This window comes from Herpailurus yagouaroundi, unplaced genomic scaffold (genome assembly GCF_014898765.1).
Source record: "Herpailurus yagouaroundi ecotype Mexico unplaced genomic scaffold, PumYag 182, whole genome shotgun sequence".
NCBI lineage: Eukaryota > Metazoa > Chordata > Mammalia > Carnivora > Felidae > Herpailurus > Herpailurus yagouaroundi.
The window spans coordinates 10,398,872-10,421,816 of record NW_024412413.1 but is presented as its reverse complement, the minus strand read 5'-3'; the positions used below and the strand labels follow the sequence as shown (position 1 = coordinate 10,421,816).

The 22,945-nt window shown below is 56.9% G+C and overlaps 2 protein-coding genes across 2 annotated transcripts in view; one reads left to right on the top strand and one right to left on the bottom strand.

Annotated features, from left to right (window-relative positions):
• Positions 1 to 11: 11 nt before the first annotated feature.
• POLR2F (RNA polymerase II, I and III subunit F) lies at positions 12 to 9,881 on the top strand. Its single transcript, XM_040490874.1, has 5 exons — positions 12 to 151; positions 2,239 to 2,308; positions 4,991 to 5,121; positions 9,140 to 9,211; positions 9,703 to 9,881. Exons 1-5 carry the CDS (start codon positions 132 to 134, stop codon positions 9,791 to 9,793), a joined length of 384 nt encoding a protein of 127 aa, XP_040346808.1. The 5' UTR covers positions 12 to 131; the 3' UTR covers positions 9,794 to 9,881.
• A 3,492-nt stretch (positions 9,882 to 13,373) lies between these two features.
• Positions 13,374 to 22,945, bottom strand: part of SOX10 (SRY-box transcription factor 10) — a 10,832-nt gene continuing 1,260 nt past the window's right edge. The window contains exons 3-5 of the mRNA XM_040490875.1: positions 22,595 to 22,921; positions 17,666 to 17,934; positions 13,374 to 15,318 (exon numbers count right to left, since the gene is read on the bottom strand). Of these exons, the coding sequence (XP_040346809.1) occupies positions 14,615 to 15,318; positions 17,666 to 17,934; positions 22,595 to 22,921 (1,300 nt within the window). The 3' untranslated portion in view covers positions 13,374 to 14,614. The remainder of the gene's footprint in view (positions 15,319 to 17,665; positions 17,935 to 22,594; positions 22,922 to 22,945) is intronic.

The window sequence follows — 22,945 nt, the reverse complement described above, 5'->3', positions numbered from 1 at the left end:
CGGAAGTACTTGCCTCTGGGTCACGGCGCAGGCGCAGAACACGCGTGGCGCCGCTCGAGGCGGAGGCGCGCTGTTTTCGGGTCTCCGCGCGGGTCCCTGGCGCGGAGTGGGGTCGCTGCGGCGCCGGCGTCATGTCAGATAACGAGGACAAGTGAGTGCGGGAGCTTGGGAAGGGGCGGGTGAAGCGGGAGCCTGGGTCGAAGGAGGCCGAGGAGCCAGGCTCGAGGGGCAGTGTCTTGAGGGGACTGCGGGTGCTGAGTGGGCCCGCGGAGCTGCGGGGGAGAAGGGCGGGGGGCCGGGAGGAAAGATCCATCCAGAGGCCCGGCTCGAGGAGCAGTGAAAAAGGTCTTTCAGCCGACTAACAGCGAGCCGGGCTCCGTGTCTTGTAATGAGAGTATTGAGGTGAACTAGGCATAGTCTCTCGTCCCCGGGGGCGCCCTTTCTAGAAGAGGGGACAGGCCCATAAACAGATAATGCAGGGTCGTGTGAGAGTACGTGGTAGACGTACGTAGTAGAGAAGGAGTCCAGGGGAGAGTCTGGCGAGACTCGGGGGGTGGTAAAGGTCTGGAAGGGTTGCAGGAATCTCGGTGAGAAGGTCGTGGCTTGGACTGGGGTGGCACTAGGAGAGGTGGTGACGGCAGGTGGTGTTGAATTCTGGATCGATGTTGAAGGTAGAGCCCAAAGATTTCCTGATACGTGGGGTCGGAGGAGATGCGTCTTATCAAGATGAAAATAGTGGAGTCATCAGCAGTGTGTATATGAAATAGAGTATACTGTATTTTAGTCAAAAGTAAGAATCAGGTGAAAACCTCAGGGGAGTGTCGGTAGAGAAGAAGAGATGGCTGGGGACTGTTAGGGCATTCCAGCATTGAGTGCCTGTGGGGAAGAGAGGAGGAAACCAGCATAGGAGACTGAGATGGGACAGCCAGTGAGGTGGGAGAACCCCAAGAGAGAGGTGTCCTTGTAGTTAAGTGAGGGCAGAGTATTGAGCTGGGGAGTGTGTGTGTGTGGGGGGGGTGGTCTGGTGCGCCAACTGAGAGATTCAGCTAAAGGAGAACAAGACTTGTCCATTGGATTTAGCAACGTGGCAGCCATTAATGAACTTGAGAAGGCTGGTTTTGCTAGAACTGTGGAGGTAAAAGCCTTGCTGGCGTGAGATTATGACACAACTGGAGACAGAAGAGGGACAGCTTTCATGAATTTGGCTCCCAAGAGGAGCATGGACATAGGGCTCGGTGGGGGGTACAAGCGAAATAAGTTTTGTTTATTTTTTTTTTTTTAAATTTTTTTTTCAACGTTTATTTATTTTTGGGACAGAGAGAGACAGAGCATGAACGGGGGAGGGGCAGAGAGAGAGGGAGACACAGAATCGGAAACAGGCTCCAGGCTCTGAGCCATCAGCCCAGAGCCCTATGCGGGGCTCGAACCCACGGACGGTGAGATCGTGACCTGGCTGAAGTCGGATGCTTAACCGACTGCGCCACCCAGGCGCCCCAGTTTTGTTTATTTTTTAAGATGGGAAAAGAACTACATGTTTATATGTTGATGGGAATGATCCAGTAGAGAAACAGTGATGATGAGTGAGTCCTAGCGAAATTTGGGGGCTGATGGGGGTAAGGATGGAAGTAAAATGGAAAAGAAGTTTGATTCACTCATTAAGTAGTTACTTATTGAGTCAGTTCTACGTACTGAGTGAGATACGGGTATTCTGCTGTCTTTAAAAAAATTTTTAAAAAAAAAAATTTTTTTTTTTCAACGTTTATTTATTTTTGGGACAGAGAGAGACAGAGCATGAACGGGGGAGGGGCAGAGAGGGAGGGAGACACAGAATCGGAAACAGGCTCCAGGCTCCGAGCCATCAGCCCAGAGCCTGACGCAGGGCTCGAACTCACAGACCGCGAGATCGTGACCTGGCTGAAGTCGGACGCTTAACCGACTGCGCCACCCAGGCGCCCCTAAAAAAATTTTTTTTAACATTTATTTATTTTTGAGAGACAGAGTCTGAGCGGGGGAGGGGGAGAGAGAGAGACAGACAGACAGACAAACAAGATCTGAAGCAGGCTCCAGGCTCTGAGCTGTCATCACAGAGCCTGATGCAGGGCTTGACCTCACAAGCCGTGAGATCATGACCTGAGTCGAAGTCAGATGCTTAACCGACTGAGCCACCCAGGCGCCCCTCTGCTGTCTTTGATTCTAGTAAGTGATGCTCCAACTAACTGCCCTCTTCTTCTTGTACAGTTTTGATGGTGACGACTTTGATGATGTGGAGGAGGATGAAGGGCTAGGTGACTTGGAGAATGCCGAGGAGGTCAGTATTTAGCTGTGGACTCCCCTTTTCTGCAGTCCAAGCTGCCAAATAACCCGGCCGGTGATAATCGCCTGAATGAATCTGCCTCTTGCGGGTCACATCCCCTGCCACAAGCACCCCCAGTTAGAGTGAGCAGTGTTCCAGTCCTGGGTGGAGGAAAAGTCCTACAGGGTGGACCATAGCCTGTGGCTTTGGGGGCAGTTGGTTTACTGATGTGTGAAATATCACCTTCATTCATTCAGCAAGCGTGTGTTGATTGTTATGTGTTAGGTGCCCTATGGGCAGGGTTTACTGAAGGAGCCCTGGGGAGAGTGGTCTGGGATAAAGCTGGAGAGGTAAGGGCCCACATCAGGCAGGATTTTATAGCCTAAAGGCACTTAGAGGCCACCACGTGTTGTGGTTTTTAAAAATATTTTTAAATTTATTTTTTTAAAGTAATCCCTACACCCGGTGTGGGGCTGTGGGGCTCAAACCCACAACCTTGAGATCAAGAGTTGTACTTTCTACGGACTGAGCCAGCCAGGCGCTCCCACCGACAAGTGTTGAGCCGGGGAGTGGCACTATCCCGTGTACACTTTAGAAAGGGCATTCTGGTGTCAGAGTGACGAGTGAGTTGGGGAGGAGCGGGAGTTAAAGACAGAGACCTTGAGGGTCTCTCCATCTAGGCGAGAGACCCGTGGCTTGGACCTGGGTGCTGGTAACGTAAGTGATAAGAAAATGGACAAAAGAGGTATTTTTGGTGGATTGGAGATGGAACTAAGAAAGTGGGAGGTGACAGGGGTGACCCCCAGGTTTCTGACTTGTGTCACCAGGTGGATGGGTTACGAATTTCATGAATGACATTGGGCTTTCTGTGCCGTGACTGATGGAGGAAGTGCTTTATGGCTCCTGGAAAGGGAGTGATCCCTCAGTTATTTTAGGCTTGGAAGCTGAAGCCCCCATTTTTGGATTTTCTCTTTCTTCTGCACGGCACTCTCGGGTACCTGTTCGCTGAGTCAGAAACGTCCTCCCCTGTCCTGGTCCCCTACCATCCCTATTTGGTTGATTTTGCCTCCTACGCATGGTCCAGCCCTGTTTCTGTTTCTCCATTCTCAGTGCTTCAGCCTGGCTGAGGTCTTTATTCCGCTTCCCTCACTTTGCTGCGGAAATGTGTTACTGCTTTTCCTGCCGTCAGTCTCCCACCACTCTGCTGGATTGGCCATTCTGCTGCCACAGTTTCTCTTACCTGCCTACCTGATTGCTTACTACTCGTCTTGCTCTATGGTCTGCTTCTGCCCTTACCCTCTACAGGATATGCTCAACAGAGCATCTGTAGGGATACCTTTACATTTTTTTTTTTTTTTAAGTGTTTTTTTTTAATTGGGGGGGGGCGGGGGCGGGGGAGAGAATCCCAAGCAGGCTCCATGCTGTCAGTGCAGAGCTCACACAAAGCTCGATCCCCTGAACCGTGAGATCATGACCTGAGCTGAAATCGAGAGTCAGATGCTTAACTGACTGAGTCACCCGGGCGCCCCTCTTTAGTTTTTATACCACGTATGTTACTTGTTAATTTTGTTATCTCTTGTAATACAAGCTCTATAGGGGAAAGAATTTTTATCTGTCTTACTCTTCTATTTCAGGCACTTAGAACACTGACACGTAGTAAGCACTCAATAAATATTTGTTGATTTAATTCTTTTTTTGTTGTTTATTTTAGTAATCTCTACAGCCAACACGAGGCTCGAGCTCATAACCTCGAGATCAAGACTCACATGCTGTATCCACTGAACTAGCCAGGCGCCCCTAATTCGTTATTTATTATAGAATTTATTCTCCTGCCTAAAACCCTTTGCACACCTTTTGCTCTAATCATACTTCACAACGCATACATTGTCTCCCACCGCTGTGCTTTTGTGCCTGCAACTCAGCCTACCTGGACTGCCCTTCTGTTTCTCGTTGGCTTGGCAGCTCCTACTCCTTCTAGAGTTGCTTGTTTCGTCTCTCGACAGCCTTCCTAACCCCCAGCATGAGTTTGATGTCCCCCCCCCACCTTCTCGTGAACTTCATTGTCCACTTGCCAACCTTTGTAGCACCTGCTGCTTTGTTTACTCTTGTCTCCTCTCCTGACTGTGAATTCTTTGACAGCAGAAATGCTTCACTTGCTGTCTTATCATCCATTATGATGTTTGGCACATGACAGATCCTTCATAAGTAATTGTTGAATACACGTGAGCGCCTGTGTATCCTTGCCTTCACTTTGACTTTTTAGCCACTTGACCTGCTGATTCAGTTACCCTGTCTGAAAGATGGGGTGCTTATTCCTTGCCCCCTGCTTAAAGAGACTTGTCTGTGCTGAAGGACTTCTTGGCATATGGCTAATGTTCTGGAGCCACCCCATCTCCAGGCCATCTGCTTCCCTCTTCCGGATGAGGCAGTTGGCTCTGGAATCCCAGTCGTGGTTCTTCTTTTTTACTAGGTCTGAGACTTTGACCAAGTTAGCTAACGCTCTGAGCCAGGCACTATAATGCCCACCACGTAAGGTTATCGTGAGAATTAAAGCAGGTGTCACTAACTGCGGGTGTGCATGCTGGCACGTGATAAGCAGTATTGGTGGGGGGGATTGTAATCATTGTCATTATCGTCCTGCCCCTCGACCCAGAAAATACACCTGAGACTTTCCCTCTTTTCTGTCTTGGCGTCCAGGAGGGCCAGGAGAACGTCGAGATCCTCCCCTCTGGAGAGCGACCACAGGCCAACCAGAAGCGAATCACCACACCGTATATGACCAAGTATGAGCGAGCCCGTGTGCTGGGCACCCGAGCCCTCCAGATCGCGTGAGTATATGCCCTTTCGTGATCTTTTCTGTCGGTCAGGCCACAGTAAGCTTCCGAGCTATTGATGTGGCCCACCCGGCACCTGAAAACACTCTCCCTGGTCTCACATGCTAAGCAACGGCGGTGCTGTCTCTGTGTGCCGGGCACTGTTCTAGACTCCTGCCCTCAGGGAGTTGGTGATCCAGTAGGAGAAATAGGACGTGAACATCTGAGGAGCCAAGTAACAGTCCAATAGAAACATAAGGAAAGTACAGAACTTGGGTGCCTATTAGGTTAGTGAAGCAAAACAAAGAAAAAAAAGTGTGAGTTCAGGGAGCTATAGACCATCGTGGGCTGGTGGATCAGGGCTGCTGTGGCAGCACCTGTCTGGCTTAAGGTGGTTCTTGACCCGACATGGACGGTGGCCAGCCCAGAGGAGTGGGGAGGCCCTCCATGTAGAGGCCAGGCTAGAGGAGCGAAAGCACAGAGCAGCCTTGCCTTTCTCCTAAGTTTGAACCCAGGAGAAGAATGAGAAGGTTCAGGAACTAGCCAGTGGACAGGTGATTCTGTCATCTGAACGTGAAAATGTCCGATGGCTGCACATTCACCCTGTCGGCCATAGGCACTGTGGGCATCTGGAGCCTGTGTCTGCAGGGGCCAGCCAGCCTGCCTGCCAAGGCTGTGGGCGAACAGACCTGAAAGCACCCTCTCTGTAGGCAGGTGGCTTTGAGAGAGCAGGGACTGTCGACGCTGGGCCACGGACGCTTTTCCTCCCACACTCCCTCCTGGGAGTGACTCTTCTTTCCTACGGAGCAGTGAGTCCGGGAACAGAGGGAGGACACACGTGCTCTGCATACTCTAACAGAATGTCCTCCCCAGGGAGAGACAAGGCTGAGGAAATGAACCCCCACCCCAACGTCTTACAAGCTGGTATGGGAGATGGGTGTCTGGTCGGATGGGCGCATCAGGTAGGGAATCGTGGAGAATTGGCCAGAAACGCTGGGGTCAGCTCTGTGGAGTGCTGATGCTAAAGGAGATTCTACTCTGTGTGTTCCCTCATTTGTTTTCAAATAGCACTGGGCTTTATCCCCGTTACTCCTGTGGGGTAAAGATGACCACCATGTGCGCTCCCAACAGGGTTTTATGGGTGGGTAACCCTGTTCCTCGCCTTCTCTAAAGCAGTAGACCTCTCCCTGGCCTGCTTGTACTCTTGGCTGGTCTGGGCGGAATTAGGGCTGCACTGAGCATGACAGTTGGGATGGTCGCTGGGTCAGGATCCTGGGGGTCTGCACCATCAGTTATGGCAGCCGCCTGCCGCATGTGGCCGTTTATGTTAAGTAAGATGAAGTGAAATGAAAAGTTCAGGTTTTCAGTCTCATTAGCCACATTTTAGGTGCTCAGTAGCCACGTGTGGCTAGGACTCCATAACAGAGAGCGCAGACAGAGGATGTTTCCATCATTGCAGAACATGCCAGTGGGCAGTGCTTGTCTAGGCTAAAAATGATCCAGCAGAAAGAAGAACTTGTCAATTATCTTTCAAACAAAGAGAATGATCGTATGCAAGCTTAAAGTCTTTCAGTGCCGACTGAGGTAGTGTGCTTGCACCCGCTGGGGATGCAAAGATGATCCCAGATGGCCACAGTCCCCCCCCCCCCCGCCCCCGCCCCAGTCCCCCCGGTGTTTGCTGCCTTGGGGGAGATGGCTCACAAATAACCAGAACCCAAGGCAGACGGGAGCAGTGCTTTCCAGAAGGCACGAGAAAGAGAAGGGGGTAGTTGTAGGGGTGACTGGGAGAGCCTCATGAAAGGATTAGAATTCAAGAGGAATGGGGAAAGGCAGGTGGTTTTGAGGGTGACCCAGGTGCCAGAGACAGTGCGAGGAAAGACAGGCAAGCGTGGATTGTGGTGGGGGAATGGCAAGTAGCTAGGGGCACAAGGGGCTGGAAAAGATGTCACCGGTGCCTCAAATGACAGGTTCAGGGGATCGGCATGCGTTTGGTGGACAGGGTGGGGCACTTGAAAGTTTGGAGGCGGACGTTCAGGACGCTACCAAGACCCGTGTCCCGCTTTGCTTTGGGAGAGAAGCTCGGTTCAACCTAGTTGGGTCTGTTGTGCCCCTTCCACTTAAGGGTTAGGATGCCGTTTGGTGGTTGCCAGCGTGCCGTGAGTCCTCAGACAGCCAAGGGCTGGATCTCGTCCCCTAGTACCAGGTGTGCGATGCTGCAGCTTGTTGGTGCTGAACAAATAGTTCTTGGATTATTTGGATGAAGTCTCACTCTGGTTTTTTAGCACCACCTGGTGGCTGATGTTTGACACAGCCACTTCCTAAGGATCGTTGCCAAGTTTGTGGGGTCACTGGTGCAGACATAATACCTGAGGGCACACTCATGATTCGCACATTGTGTGCACAAGGCTGGATGAATGAACTTGGATTATTCCTATCTTGAAAGAAATAAGGTGTAGGCAGATTAGGAAAAACAGTTTGCTATGTTTTTTAAAGCTTTAAATGTAGGGAAGGACTTACATACTTGAGAGGGGATATAGGGAAAGTTAAACATTTGGTCCCTGCCCCTGCGAAATTTTCAGGGCTTTTGGAAGTAACAGAAATCAAAATAGTAATAAGATTAATCAATTACATTGTGTAAACTGGTGGCTCTCAGACCGGCTGATGATCAGAGTCGCCTGGTAAGCTTTGCAAATGGAGGTTCTCAGGCTCCTTCACCAGAATTGCTAGTCAGGGGGTCTGGAGCAGGAGCTGCGAGCCTGTGTTTTTAGCATGCTCTCCTAGTAATTCTGGTGATTGTTAGGTTGGGGATCCGTTAGTATAAACTTGTGCTGAAATCATGAATGGTGGCTTCCTAGAGGAGGTAGGCCTAGAGTTGGCATTCCTCCTGTTCATTTTTAGAGCCTCTTCTGAAGAGCAGTTGTTGTTAGGGCATGTGGCCTGGGTCACAAGGTGCTCTGGTCTAATGCAGGAAACTTCAAATAAGCAGCTACAGTACAGTGAGATCGAGAAGCTTGTGTCAAATGAGTCAGGGCGCTGAGCGTTTTCAGGGCGGACGATTTCCAGAGTGGAGACATGTGAGCCCCTCCCAGGCTTGTAGGGAGAGGAAGAGCTTACAAGAGGATGCAGAAGGGAAACAGCAGGGTGTGTACAGGGAGCCTTGGGGACGTGGTAAGGCGGGAACGTGGGATAAGTACAGGCAAGTAGCATGAGAAGGTGCACCTAGAAGGACAAGCAGGAGCCAGACTGGGTTCTGGCTGATGGCCGTGGGGCGCCATGGAGGGTCGTAGGCAGGTGCGTGCCTGATCGCAGGCCCCGTATGGAGGCTGGAAGAGTAGGACGGCGAGGGGTGTTGCCAAGGTAGAGAAGGAAAATGAGCTGGCTGGGCCCTGAGGCAGGCCTGAGGAGTTGGGTTAGAGCGAGCCTTTGCCTGGCCATTCCTTTGCGCTGGAATACTCTGCCGTGGTTGCCGGGCCCAGGAGTCTGTGGTCGGCTCTGCCTTTCTTAAGCGTATGGATCTTTAACTTATTAGTGGGAGGCATTACAGCACAGTGGGTAGGAACATGCGGGATTCAAATGGCTGTGTGATCTTGGCAGATTGCTGATCTCTCTGTGCCTCAGTTTCCTCATCAGTAAAATGGAAATAATAGCAGTACTTCCCTCAGAATGGGGTCATCCCCATAAAGAGCTGAGAACAGCATGTGGTTCTTAGTGAGCCTTTACTTGTTAGTAACGTTTTAGTGTCGTAGGTGAGGCAGGACTGTCTCCCATTTTCAAACGAGGATACTGAGATTTGGAGAGAAATTCAGTGTGTCTTTGGAGGCAGAATTTAAATCCAGTCTCCTGGTTCCCACTTGCTTCTCCTCACTATGGCAGTGCCCCTGAACACGTTCCCACCCTCCCATGCCTGCCTGTCTCCCTGGAAGGTGACCTTTCTAGGTGAGGACTGGGATGCTGATCTGATCCTGTCTGTGAAGTGAGCCCCCTGATTTCCTGCTGGGCCCTTCTCCCCCAACACCTGTCCCTGTACCTACAGGATGTGTGCCCCTGTGATGGTGGAGCTGGAGGGGGAGACAGATCCCTTGCTCATCGCCATGAAAGAGCTCAAGTAAGTCACCCAGATCGTGGTTCACTGCTCCTGAGCCCTGCAGGGTATCCCCCAGGTTCTCTGCTGCACACCTCTGCCCCACACCCCTGCCCGGGAGGTGAGATTCTTGTTCCTCTTGGTCCTTAGTTTGTTCTGGGGTCAGCCCGCCAGGCAGGGGGGTGGGAGGCGGCAGGCAAAGGGGGAGGGCTTTGACGAGGCAGGGTCCTCTCCTGTCTGTCAGAATCTCCCTCTTCCTGCTGCACTTGGCCTTACCAGTATCCCTCCACACTTCCCCTCCTCCCCTCTTCAGCCCTCGGATGGCAGAGCCTTTCCAGAGCCACCGTCCCTGGGACGCAGGAACTCTCTTTTTATTGTAATTTCTTTTCCACACCTAGTCCTAAAAGGATGCTGCTACGACTTCCCTCCCCTTGCATTCTGCATACAGTGTGTCCCTTCTGCTTTAGAGCTCGGGTCACCAGCCCTCATATACTTGTGACTTCTCCCTGCCACAGGGCCCGAAAGATCCCCATCATCATTCGCCGCTACCTGCCAGACGGGAGCTATGAAGACTGGGGGGTAGACGAGCTCATCATCACCGACTGAGCTGGAATCATCTTCCTGGCTGTGCCTCATCCTAGTTTCTATTTTCACATTCTTTATACGTGTAAATAATAAACCTTTCAACCTTTCATCCCCCTCTGCCTCCAGCTCTCTGTGATGCCCCCTCGCTCCTTCCCTGATAGCACCCTGCTGCCTGGCGGGTGCACCCATTCCTGTGGCCCCGTGACTGTCAGCTCAAGAAGCACCAGGGGCCTTACTCCTTGTGGATCCCCCGCATCCCTCCCTCCATCTCCCTGTTCACCAGCGCAAAGGCTGCTACAGGGAGACACCTCAGCTGCCTTCCCAGCAGACAGACGGGTCTTTGTGCCCAGGGAACTGGTTGCCACGGAAACCCCCAATTTCCTTTCCAGTGGGGACTGGCTTCAGGGGCTTCTCCCTTCTCAGGAGTATCACAGAGCAGGTCTCATCAAGCCACCCATTGTTTCCTGAGGACCTGCCTCGAGCCTCTTATCGTGGGCTCGGATCCCCTTTCAGGAGCTAGTGCCCCAGCAGGAAGCTTGGGGATGCAGTGATCTCCCGCCCTCCCCAGGCAGAGCCCTGCTGGGCAAGGCAGCAGCTGGAGCGAGGACTGAACACCTGCCCACCCCTGTCCCAGCCCTGTCCCCACTCCCCAGGTCACCGCCCGTACACTGCCTTCCGTGGCCTTCTGGTCCGCCTCTGCCATCCTCTCTCCTTCCCCACCTCTGGAAGATGTCCTTTCCCTTCTGTGTAGGGCCCGTGCTCCTCCCAGACCTTGACTGGGATGACGGTGGGCGGGGAAGCAGGGCTCCTGGGTTCCGGGTATGACATTAAATCGGGACTGGAGCTCCCCTTCCTCTGCCCTAGGCTCTGCTGGGTCCTGTTCTCTTCACCCTGCTTACCCAGCTTGCAGTAAGACCAATCACGTTGCTTCCCCTCTCCCTTGTGGGGACAGGAAGAGGGTGTATCTTGATACCAACAGAGATAGAGGGGACGGTTGGCTCCCTGAATATTCCAGCCTTGCCCTCCATTCTGCTGCCAGCTCCCCTTCCAGGAAGAAGAGGGGCAGGCTTGCCTGACTTCTGCAAAAGAGGCAGGGTCTCCTGGGTGGGTGCTCTGTGGACAGAGTGGGAGTAATGAGCGTCCCCGGGGGCGGGAGGGGTGCTTGCCACTCTGAAGAAGGGTTAATCCGGGGAGCAGTGGACTTCGCACCCCCTTCCTCCCTCCTCCAAGCCTGTGGAGTCCTTTAATCAAGTTGGGTGCTGAAATTCCAGCTCTGAAATGCCGCCTTTGTGCTGGCGTCCAGGCGGCCGCCCCAGAGCGCGGGGTCACTTTCTCGGCCCCGATCCTCTCAATGGTCTCTTTGTTCCTGCTGGGCCGCTCAGTATCAGATGTGATTAAAGGGAGATGGGGTTTGGGCGGGGGAAGAGAGAAGGGGATGGGAGAGGGAGTAGGGGGTTAACCCTTAGGGGATAGGGTGTAAGGGAGATGGAAAAAGGGGTGGTTTTCCTCCTGTCTCCCTTCCCCTCTTTCGTGGAGTCCGTCCCTTGCTGCTCAGCTGGCCAGGCTGGGGCATAGCCTCTTCAGTCCTCGCCAGAAACATGTGGCCCCATCTCTATACACATGGGGCCACTGCCTTGCTGAGGCCCAAGCTCATCCAGAACCTTAGGTCTAAGGGGTGAGCACAAGCCAGGTCTTCCAACTTCTCCAGGGTCATTTGTCCTCTCTGGGGCCACTTTCCCTCCTCCCGTATCCCCAATGACTTCCCAGTCCATCTCTGTCTCACGAGAGGCAGGGTCCTGGTGGTGGCGGTTTCATCTCGATGAGGCCCCTCCCCTCTGCCCTGCTGGCTCTTGTGTCCACAACCTCACTGACAGCAGGAGCAGTGAACGGACTGGAAATGGACCGACAACCTGCTTTTCAATAGAGGGGAAAGGGTGGGTTGTAAAAACTGCGAGCACCTCAGGTTAGTACTGATTGATCCCTGACAAAATTCTAGAACAGGTTGTTGCATGTTTGAAAACACATAGCTAATAAAGAGGAGATCCAGGAGCTGTCAGGGTTTCTAAGAATATCGCCAAATGAGCCACATTTCCCTTTCTCAAAGGTTACTGGTCTGGTAGGTTGGTGGGATAGAGCGAATCTTGATTTTAACAAGGCATCAGGCCAGTCTCTGCATACAGCCACAATGGAGAAGTTTGTACTTCTAAATAGATTCAAAATTGATCGGACAGTCTTCCCCTAAGAGTGCAGATGATAGAACCGATGATGGAGAATCTTCAGTAGTGTATACGGGCCTGTCCCTGTTCATTTCAACCTTTTTTTTTTTTTTTTAAATTAGTGACTTAGGGTATTCAAGTCTGCAGATCCATAAAGCTCGGAAGGAGCGCTAATAAGTTGGACCCAGAATTCCAAGACTTAATAGAGGTGGGGAAATGGTCAGATCCCACAAGATGAAATCTATTAAAAATCAGCATAAAGTCCTGCATTTACCCACAACATAACAAACGAAGACCCCAGAGAATAGCTTCTGTACAGTTTGGGCTGGAGCCCACAGATCGAAGAAACAGATGAGGGGGCTGGGGATGCTGGTCTGGAGCAGCAAGAGAAATATCACCAGATTACAAGCAGAAGTGTGGCCCGCAAGCCATGGGCAGGTGAAAGTGACAGTGGTTCAGAGCACGAGCTCCAGAGTCCCCTGGCTTCAGATTCTGGCCCCAGCCCTTCTCAGCACCCACCTCTCGAAGTTTCGCAGCTGCCCACGGGGAAAACAGGGAGAATGAGCGGGTCCACTCTCTCCTAGGCCTGAGTGGCAGAAACCACTTGGCCGAGCACTTGGCCAGGGAGCGCTCAGCGCATGGTAGCTGTTGCTGTTGCTACGCGCGGGGTCTAAGGAAGACTTCCAACCGCCAGAGCCATCCATCGGTGGAGCGTGGCGGTAAAGAGGTTTCCCTGGTCCCTGAGAACTGTCTGGAATGGCACCGAGGGGAGAGCTCTTGGGAAATGAGCCCTGGAGGATTAGGTCGCGTGTCTGCCATCCCGGGTTTATACCCAGACACAGGCAGCTGCCACGAAGACTTGGCTTGATCTTGGAGTGGACCAAGGTGTGTGTGTGTGTGTGTGTGTGTGTGTGTGTGTGTGTGTGTGTGTTAGGGGAGAGGGGGCACAGAGAGGGGCGCAGTGAACGAAGGCCCATCGACACATCCTAAAGGACAGGCCTGCTGGCTGCAGGCAGCCAGACGTCAGGTTTGACCCCTGCCCCTCTTTCAAATTCCCACCCCCTCTGCCAGGCAAGGAAGAGGGGCTCCTTGGAAGGTGCTCTTGCTGAGTTCCAGCTGGACGGCAAATGAGCCACCTGCAGCGTGGGCACAGCTGGGCTGGGGGAGAGCTCCCGGCTGAGGCCTCAACCCCGAACTCAACGCTGAGCCCACGGGGATGCCGGCCGTCCCCATACCCTGCCTGGCCTCCGCCTTCTCAGGGGAGAGAGGAGTCCTTTGGGTGATCTGTCCTTTGAATTCCACCCCTAGGCCACTTCCAGAGAGCATTTGAGGGAGCCCAGTTGAGGGATAAGAAACCAAGAGACAGGCCAGGTCAGGCCCACCAAGCAGGTAACCGGAACCTTTAATTTTATTATGTGGAAGGCTTAATGCAGAGTTAATAGGGGCTGGAGTACCTAGGACGGGGGCGAGGGGAGAGGGAGCTACTGAGATAAATAAAAGGGGGCAGTCATGAGTTACATGTGGACTGTGGGGGCTGCAGAACAGGAAGATGGGGGCAGACAGAGCTACATACTTTATTCAGATACCACTGGGAAGCATAGGGCAAAAGGCCAGGGCAGAATGTACATGTCGGGAGTTTAGTGTCCTCGGCCTGCTCCCAGCCACCTGGGCGCCGGACCCCGCGTCTCCTCCCGGAGCTGAGGGCCGGGGCCTGAGCAGCTACAACACTCTGGGAAGCCTGAGGAGTTGGGGCTGACAGAGCAGGGACCGCAGAGCCTGGTGAGGGGCGAGGCGGCGGGGAGCCTGGGAGGAAGGCTCTGTGAATTGTCTCTGAACCCTTGCCTGGGGCCCTGCCTCCTCACCTGGGCTGTGCCTCCAGGTCTGGGAGGCTGTGGCGGAGGAGGAAGAGAAGGACCGGGGCCTCTTTCTCCGTTAGACGAAGAAGGGGGTTTGGTGGGCACAGAATTGCATCTCGAGGCCTCTGTATCAACTCCTGCCTGTGTCCGGAAGGGGAGGGGGCGCTGAGGGGATAAGGAGACCTCCCTCTGAGACCCCTCCCCTCCCAGGCTTTCAAAGCTGTCCTCCCCGGGCGGACGGGTGGACGTAGCCCACTGCAGGCATCATGCAGGTCTCTGGCTGGCTTTGATCTTAGGCACAGTGGCAAGGGCTATGTCAGACCCCTCATTCTCCACGAGAGCGTGAACATGGGCACAAGGTACGGCAAGGCCTCTGGTTCCTGCCCAGCCCCGGCTGCCTCCCCCACCCCCAGAGGAGGGTGAGAGTGGGTCTTTCTCAGGTCCTGGGATGAGGGTCATTCCGGGGGGGCGGGTGGGGGGTGGGAAGGTGCGGCCCCTCATCGTTCAGTCTAGGGGCGACAATCAACCTCCTTCTCCTCTGCCCAGCCTAGGAGCCCGGGGCTTTGCCTGGGCTGGAGCCTGGATAGGATGGGGTGGGGTCATCAAAGGCAGTGAGCCAGACAGAAAGCCTTCTCTCCGCTGTCAGCCTCTGCACCCTCCTCCACGGCCCACCACCAGGTCTGAGATGGGCGAGGAACAGGGCACAAAGGCTGGGGGACGGGGCATGCTACCCAGAGGGGCCGGGCAGGGTGGTGATGACAGGGCCCCCTTTAAGGCCGGGACAGCGTCGTGTATACTGGCTGCTCCCAGTGCGTGGGGCTGTGGGACTGGGGCCCTGAGGGGCTGGGGTCAGAGATGGCCGTGTAGAGGGGCCGCTGCGAGGGCCCCATGTAAGAGAAGGCCGAATAGAGGCCAGAGGCCTGGCCTGAATGGCCGTAATAGGGTCCTGAGGGCTGATGGTCAGAGTAGTCAAACTGGGGGCGGGAGATGGAGGGGAAGGCAGAGCCGTAGTGGGGCAGGCTGAGGGAGGTGTAGGCGATCTGCGAGGTGGATGGCTGGTCGGTGTAGTGCGGGGGGCCCTGGGGCCCCGCGGTCTCCGTCTTCACCTGGGCTTTGGCATCCACACCGGGTGGCGAGACCGTGGGCAGAGCCACACCCGGTGGCTTGGAGATCCAGGCGGAATGTCCACTGGCCACAGCCAGGGCGCTGCCCAGCCCGTAGCCGGCTGCCGAGTAGCTGCCCACGTGGCCCGGGTGCCCGTTGGGTGGCAGGTACTGGTCCAACTCGGCCACATCAAAGGTCTCCATGTTGGACATTACCTCGTGACTGATCTCACCGATGTCCACGTTGCCGAAGTCGATGTGAGGCTTCCCGCCCTCCCCCATGGAGCGCCCATCCCGCTTGGGGTCTGCCTTGCCCGACTGCAGCTCTGTCTTTGGGGTGGTCGGAGGGGTAGGTGGACCATGGCTCTGGCCTGGGGGGGGGAAGGGAGACAGAAAGCAAGCGGGAAGCCGGGTCAGAGGCTTCTGGATCCTGACGGCTCACCTTCAGAAAAGCTGCCTCCAGGAGGCCGAGGACCGATCACTGCGTGACCTCGTGGGTTCTGCGTGTTTGGGCAGCCCGAGTTGGCATTTCACTTATTTAATGGTCTAGGGCTGGTCTCCAGTTGTCTCTGAAAGTCCCCATTCTTAGGGGCGTGTCCTGCCTCCCGCCCAGAGCGGGGACTCCCTCCGTCACCCATGTCCTGGAGAGGCTTGCTGCATTTTGAAAAGCCCTCTCTGTTGGGGAGTTCTTCCTCGTATCGGCTGATGTCGGCTCCCCGCCCTGCTCCCCTGCCCCTTCGCTGTCTACCCCGACGGGTCTGGCCCTTGGTCTGCACTTGTCTGTTCTCTTCTGCGCATGCCTGGCTTCTGCCAGCTGCTCTCCTTGGTGCCGACCTCTCCTGCCCTCATCACTCTCGACTGCTTCACCTTTGCTAGCTTGCCTGGGCCCCCTCCCCCACCCTCCACCCCCACCCCCGGCCCCCAAACAGCCATGTGTCCCCTCCGGCCCCATCCCTCCTGCCAAAGCCAGCTCAAGTGCCCCTCACTCCAGGAAGCCTTCCCTCCGACTCTGCCCCACCAGCCACGCTCTGTCCCCCCACTCCTTGCTCAGCTGTGCTGCCCCCAGCCCTCCAGCAGCTTTTCCTTGCTGGATCAGGAGGACACTGAGATATCTAGCTGACTTGCTCCACCCCTCTTCCAATGTCTGTTTTCTCACTCACATTGTCATTCACCCGATGCTTAGGGCAGGGGGCGGGGGGGGGGGGGGGGGGGGCAGCGTGCCAGGCACAGGGCGTACAAACGTAAATCAAGTGGATCCCCTCTTCATAAGCTCAGAGTCTTGGGGGAGATCCAGAGACGCGCACAGTAGCGGAGGGCAGCATCAGAAGTTACAGGGTATGCAGAGGGCTCAGGAGACTAGAGGAAGGTGCCACCCCCACCCCCCACCTGCCCTGGGGACTTGGGGAAGGTCTCACCAAGGACCAGCTGAGCTGGGCCTTGGAGAAAAAAAAGCCCATGCCCACAGTTAGAGCCTGGGGTGGTGGTTCTGTACCTGGTCCGGGGTCTTCTGATGTGTGTGTGTGTGTGTGTGTGTGTGTGTGTGTGTCCCTGAGTCTCTGAAGTAAAGTATACGTGTGTGGGGGAGAGATGGCAGGACCGGGGATCCCCTCAGAGAGAGAACACGTCCACAGTCTATGAGGCCAGGGGCTCCTTGAGGGCATTTCTGTGTCTCTCCCCGCCTCTCCCACCACTTCAGACCAGAGGCAATGCCAAGTCGTGCCCCGGCCAAGCGCTCTGGATTTTGAGACACCGCCTGGGTTTGAATCCTGGCTCTGTCACTGTGCGATTCTGGGGAAATGCCTACCGTCTCTGACCTACTGCCTTATCAGTAAAACAGAGATGACGGCAAGCGGCTCAGACACGGCCTCCTTCTGGGAGGCTCTGGCTTCACGCACCCTTGTGTCTTCTTCATGCATGTGTTTTCATCCCTGCCCCTCCCTCTGGACTGTGGGGACTCCCACCGCCAGGGACCGTGGTGGCTTCTCTTGTTGATGCCCCTGGTGTCTGCTCCCAGGCCGGGCACAAAGGGGGACGCCAGGTGTGTCTTCTGAAGGTAGAGCTGTGCTCACGCAGGCTTCTGAGCCCAGGCGGCGCGGCTGCCCTAATCACAGTTTGGAGTGACCGAGTTAATACTCAGTATGGCAATCAGCAGGGTGCCTGGTACACCCCGAGCAGGTGCTCAGTTAATGTCAGCCTTACTTGCGCTAATGGAGATGAAACAAGACGGCCCTATGTCTGTTCCTCTGTGGCACGATCTCAACATCCCATGCCGTGGCTCCCCCATCAGACTGAGAGGTGGGAAAGAGGCAAGGGTCTCTCCTCCATCTGATCTCCCATTTCTCAAAAGCATCCTGTCTCTGCTTTCCCTGCTGTAACTCACCCCTGCGCCTCCCCGGCCTCCTTAACTGGCCTCTTGGCTCAGCAGCAGCGCCCTCTTCCATCAGCCAGAGCCATCTTGCCCAGCCACTTCCTCTGGCGCCTCAGCTCCCACTGAGGTCCCTCTGGGCCCCTGCACCCCAGCTGGGGCAACGAACGGCACAGCGCCGCGCGCACACACACACACACACACACACACACACACACACATCAGAAGACCCCTGAACGGCCCCAGCGTCCAGGGCGGTTGTGGGTCATCAGAGTCTCACGACGGCCAGCCTTCGCCCCTCCCCAGCGCCCAGGCTGTCCCCACCCAAAGCTCGTCATCAGCCCGGCGCTCACCTGAGGGGTGTTCAGGGTTCCCGTCTGACATGGGGGAGCCCTCTCCGGGGTGCCGGTGGTCCAGGTGGGCGCTCTTGTAATGGGCCTGGATGGCGGCGGCCCCACCCTGCTCGGCCTCGCCGCCGGGACACTCTGACTCCCCCTGGGCCGCCTTCCCATTCTTCCGCCTCCGGGGCTGGTACTTGTAGTCCGGGTGGTCCTTTTTGTGCTGCATCCGGAGCCGCTCGGCTTCCTCAATGAAGGGGCGCTTGTCACTCTCGTTCAGCAGCCTGGGGCAGTACAGTTGGGGGAGACAGCAGAGGGGCCAGAGTGAGTATCTACCCTGGAAGAAATGAGGTCCCCGGATGGGGGAGCCCAGCGGGCAGGGCCCGGTTCTTTGATTTACAATCTGGAAGATGTGAGGCCCAAGGAACCACAGGCTCAGAAGGCTGTGATCTCTGTCCCTAAACTCAGGAGCTTTGGTGAGAGCGGGATTAGGCTGTTGTTTCTGGCAGCCCCCGATGATGGAGTTAGCAGTAGGAATAGAGCATCTGAGGGACGCAGAGCTTCGCTCAGTCCAAGGAAAGGAAAAAACTCTCTCGTCATCAAAGCTGTCCGCCGGTAGAACACTGGCTGCCTCCTTAGGGGGTGAGCTCCCCGGAGCTGGAGGTATGCGAGCCGGGAAGCAGCAGAGTGCGGGGGAAGAGCCCAGTCTCTGCTACTTGCTAGCGTGTGACCGTGGACAAATCACTTCTCTGAGCCTTAGTTTCTTCCTGTCACTTCTCTGAGTCTCAGTTTCTTCCTATCAAATGAGGATGATAAAGCCTACCTCCCTGGGTGTGGGATTGGCCAAGGTAGCGTGCGTGAAGCACTCTGCACTGGGCCTGGGGGCGGGGAGGGTGGGCACCTGGAGGAACAGGTGCCGTGCCAGTGCTGGGGGTAGGCCCTCTCAACTCTGGAGTGCTCATTTTGTGAATTCCAGTGTGGTGCGGCTGGAGGGACACGACGTGAGCCCCCTTCCCTCTGTGGGGTCACTGCATCCTGGGGGGAGATCCTATCTCCTTGTCCAGGGGGTGACAGAGGGTAGAGGAAGCTAGACTTTCTCCCCAGACCCTGGGACAGAGGCAAACAGACCCTCTCCCCAGTCTGAGACCAAGCTTGGAGGAAAGCCTTGAAGGCAGTGCCCCTGCCCTCCCAGCTCCAGCCTCGGGGGGCCCGGGCTGGAGGACGGTGGAGGGGGTGATGTTTAAGGCTCCGATGCCCCAGGGTGAGGAGGGCAGGACAGGGTACCTTGCAGAGGGAGCGGAGGGGAAAGGACGGACTCCTGAGTCCTACACAGGAGGGACTTACTTTGTGGGCGCGGCTCTGCCCCTCTGCCCAAAGGGCCTCTCCAGCTGCCCACCCCCTCCCCAGTGGGTGCTCTCTTCCCCCAGTCAGCAGAAGCCGAGCCCTCCTGCCCAGGATGGGAGGGGGTGGTCATACCAGGCACCTCCGAGCCGGTGGCAGCATTCCTGTGCGGCTTAGCTTCCCCGGCTGCCCCCCTCCCCCCAGGCTGCCGGCACCCAGCCTAGCGTAGCCCAGCTTTCGCCAAGGGTCCCTGCGACTGAGTGACGGGATGGAGACCCCAGGCCAGCGCCCCAGGGGTCAGAGAGTGGGCTGTAGCCCCAGGCCGGGGCCCCTGGGAGGCTGGGCCGGTGGAGTGGGTGGGGCGGGCCCGAAGGGGGTGTGCGTGTTGGGGGCGGGGAGACAGAGGTACTAGAGGGCGCAGAGCAGGCCCAAGACCCCAGCGCGGAGGCTCCGGAAAGGCTGGGGACCCTGAGCTTCCTGTCCCACCCAACTCTTCCTTGTGCCCTCTGTGTAGCTGGCAGCTGGGCGTGACTCAGCAAGAAAATGGCAGGGGGCACGGAGCGGGGGGCACAGGCCAGAGGAGAGGGAAGCTTCCAGTACCGCGCTCACTGTCGCCTCCCATGCCGGGTCCCAGCAGTACCCTCACCTTGACAGAATCCGCACTTTCGGTCCTCTCCACCCCCACCGCGGTTGTCGGATGGCTCCAACCCCAACCTCACACTGACCTCAATTCTATTCACTCCCTCCTAACCCCAGGCCCATCATCCGGCCCCACCTTGCAAACCCTCTCAAATCTAATCTTGACCCCAACACCAGCCTCCCTGGGCATCGCCCCCCTCCCAGGCCCCAGCGGTGCCCACAGCTCTAACTGCAAACCCGATCCTCATTTGCCACCCGGCCTCTGTCTTCTACATGTTCAAAGTTTGGAATAGAGGATATGGAGGGTAGACTGGTTCTCCCCCACCCCGGGAAAACTGGAAACCCCGGCCAATGGGTGGGGGGCTCCCAAAGTGGGGCACTCACTGCTGCTCTCCTGTTAGGGAAGGGGCCTGTGGGCTTGGGGGTCAGGAGAGGCTCCAGCCTGTGACCCCCTTTCTAGTCTCCTGACTCTATTCTCTCCAGACAAATCAACCCATATACAACCGTCACCACGCGATCGGTATCTAACAAGCCTTTCCCAGGCGCGCACGGAAGGTTAGCTCGACTGTCGGAGCTCACGTCGCCACTTAGGAGCCAGGACCTGGACGCTGGTGTGTCTGACCCCAACCTACTTCCAGCACCCCACACATGCAGCAAGTCTGCATGTCTTGCCGTTTTCGGGTGTAGGGCCCCCGTTTCCCAGTTCTGTCTAACCATCCCCCTTCCTGATGGCCTGGGAGTCGTGATCCTGGGAGGGCTTTCAGGAGGAGCCCCTGGAGGGACTGGCCAGCCCAGCCCAGCCCATCTTTAGATGCCTCTCAGGACCCCCCAGCCAAGATCCTGGTAGCCCGCTGGGCGTGGGCATGGCCTTGGATCCTTGTCAGAGTCCAGCCACCGTCCTGCCCCCTGGGGCTGGGTCCTGGGCAAACAGCGCCTGCTTTCCTGATTGCCCGACTCTAGCGTGGCCCTGGAGGCCAATCGATGATGGCCAGAAACCAGTCTTCCTGAGGGAGCCCGAGCCCAGGGCTCTGGTCTGGTGGAACGGGGACAGGGACAATGGAAGGTCCAGTCTTAAATCCTTCGCAAGGGGTGAGGGAGACGTGGGGGTCTATCCTTGCTTTGATGCTATCACTGGGCCGGTGCTGTGGGCTGTTCATAATCCCCAGGGCCTGCTCCGTCTGCATGCCTTTCTCCCTCCTGGCTCTCTGGCTCTCATTTGCTCTTCTCTGTACCAAACTGGCCCCGGGCTGAGCCCTACCTGGGTGCGGATGGACCTTGGGCAGAGCTGGAGCCTCTGGGTCCACACAGCAGGCTGGCCACTAAGCCCAGGGCCTGCCTGCCCAGGATGAACAGAGCGCCGAGGGCGGAGACGGGGAGGTGAAGGACCACCAGGCCATCAGCAAACACGTGGCCAAGGACAGGGCCATGGGACTGGATGTGAATCCCTCTCGGTCTCTTGGGGAGCCCTCTTCAACCTTTGGCCTTCTAGACCCTTCCATGATGCTGGGGCCAGCATGGGGACGGCAGCAGCAGGAGGGAGGCAGGCTCCCCTGAGAAGCCCAGACTTTCTGAAACTCGGGTGCGCCTCGCTCCTGCCCTCCCCATCTCTGCCTGTCCGCCTCACTCCTGACCACACCTTAGAGTGAAGGGGTAACCCGCCACTGTCACCAAGGACAGTGTGGGGGGAAGACCTCCAGATGAAGAATCAGGAGACCTGGGTTTGGCCCTGCTCTGCCACCAGCTGTGACGCGGCCTTTGCGATCCCTTTGCCTTTGTGGGCCTGTCTCTCGGGCAGCGTCCTGGGGAATCAGGTGGCCTCTGTGGGCTCGTACCTCCCGGAGCCCCTGTTCTTCTTCTGAGCTGCCCAGGACGCCTGAGGTCGGGGGTTGCTGCCCTGCTCAACATATCCCAAAGGGGCCGGGCTGAGCCCCAGACCTGAGCTGAGGGGGGCCCCGACTTCCTCCTTGGGGGGCATGTTCTTCCCCAGAGGTTTGGCCCCAGGGAACCTGGGACTCTGAGGGACCCTGGGTAGGAAGGGGCCAGGGTTTCCTCCTGGGTAGGGAGGGCTCTCAGCGCCAGCTCTGGGGCTGAAGGGGTAGGAGGTTACTCAATGCTGGGTGGGGCCCTGGAGAAGAAGATGGCGGCTGGACTGGGAGAGGGAGGGGGGAGGGAGGGAGGGAGGGAGGGAGAGGCAGGCCTGGCAGCTCTGGGACAAGGTGGGAGGGGAGACTTCTTTCTGTGTGTCCCCTTTCCTAGGGAATGAAGAGCCCCCCCCCCCCCTTCCTCCCCTCCCCAGCCTGAAGGAGGAGAGGATGAGGAAGGCACCGTGAAGGTAGCTGGGACGGGACGGGATCCTGCAGTGATAGATCCTTGGTGGTTCTTCGTCCCTCACTCTTTCAAAGACTCCTGTCCGAATTTCTTGTTTTCTTGAGCTGCCCCCTCATGCTCCAGCTGGCTGCCTCAGTTTCCCTGCCTCTCCAGCCAGGCCTTCAGCTCTTTCCCCAAGCATTCCTCGGGCATCCCCCTGACCACTGGGACTGGTGGCCGTGGCACCGCTGAGTGTGCTGTGCCTGCGGGAAAGCCATGAGTGAAGGCCTTTGGTGTGGGCCGCTCGGGATCCTTCCCTCCCCCTGGCCTTCACTCCCCCAGGAAGAAGCTCAGACGCTTCGCCCGCCACCCGACAGAATTCCAGCCACGAGGGGGCGCCCTCCAGCCCGCTGCCCCAGGTGGGGAGCCGTGCCTAGGCCGCACGAGTTCTCAGCCAGCGCCACCCCAAGGGGGTACTCGTGGGGGAAGGGCGGGCCCGAAGCCCACACCTGGTCTTCCAGGCCCATCAAAGCGGTGGCTCCCCCCCCCCCCCCCCCCACCCCGGGAGCGGGGCCCGGGCAGTGCCCGTCCAGCCTGAATCCCCCCGCAGCCAGGGGGCCCGCGGGAGCTCCCCGGAGGCGAGTCGAGGGCGCTCACCTCCACAGCTTGCCCAGCGTCTTGCTGAGCTCCGCGTTGTGCAGGTGCGGGTACTGGTCGGCCAGCTTCCTGCGCGCCGCCTGCGCCCACACCATGAAGGCGTTCATGGGCCGCTTGACGTGCGGTTTGCTCTTGCTGGCGCCGTTGACGCGCACGGGCATGGGCACCAGCGTCCAGTCGTAGCCGCTCAGCACCTGGCTGACCGCCTCGCGGATGCACACGGGGAACTTGTCATCGTCCGCCTCGCCGTCCTGCTGCTCCTTCTTGACCTTGCCCAGCTCGCCGGGCCCCGGGCTGGCTCGCAGGCCCGATCCGCCGCCGCCACCGCCGCCGCCGCCGCCGCCGCCGCCG

Bases quoted from the DNA above. Each gene is read 5' to 3' on its own strand.
- POLR2F (XM_040490874.1), top strand. From the start codon at position 132: ATGTCAGATAACGAGGACAA. The intron at 152-2,238 runs GTGAGTGCGGGA...CTTCTTGTACAG, and splicing joins ATGTCAGATAACGAGGACAA to TTTTGATGGTGACGACTTTG. The intron at 2,309-4,990 runs GTCAGTATTTAG...CTTGGCGTCCAG, and splicing joins ACTTGGAGAATGCCGAGGAG to GAGGGCCAGGAGAACGTCGA.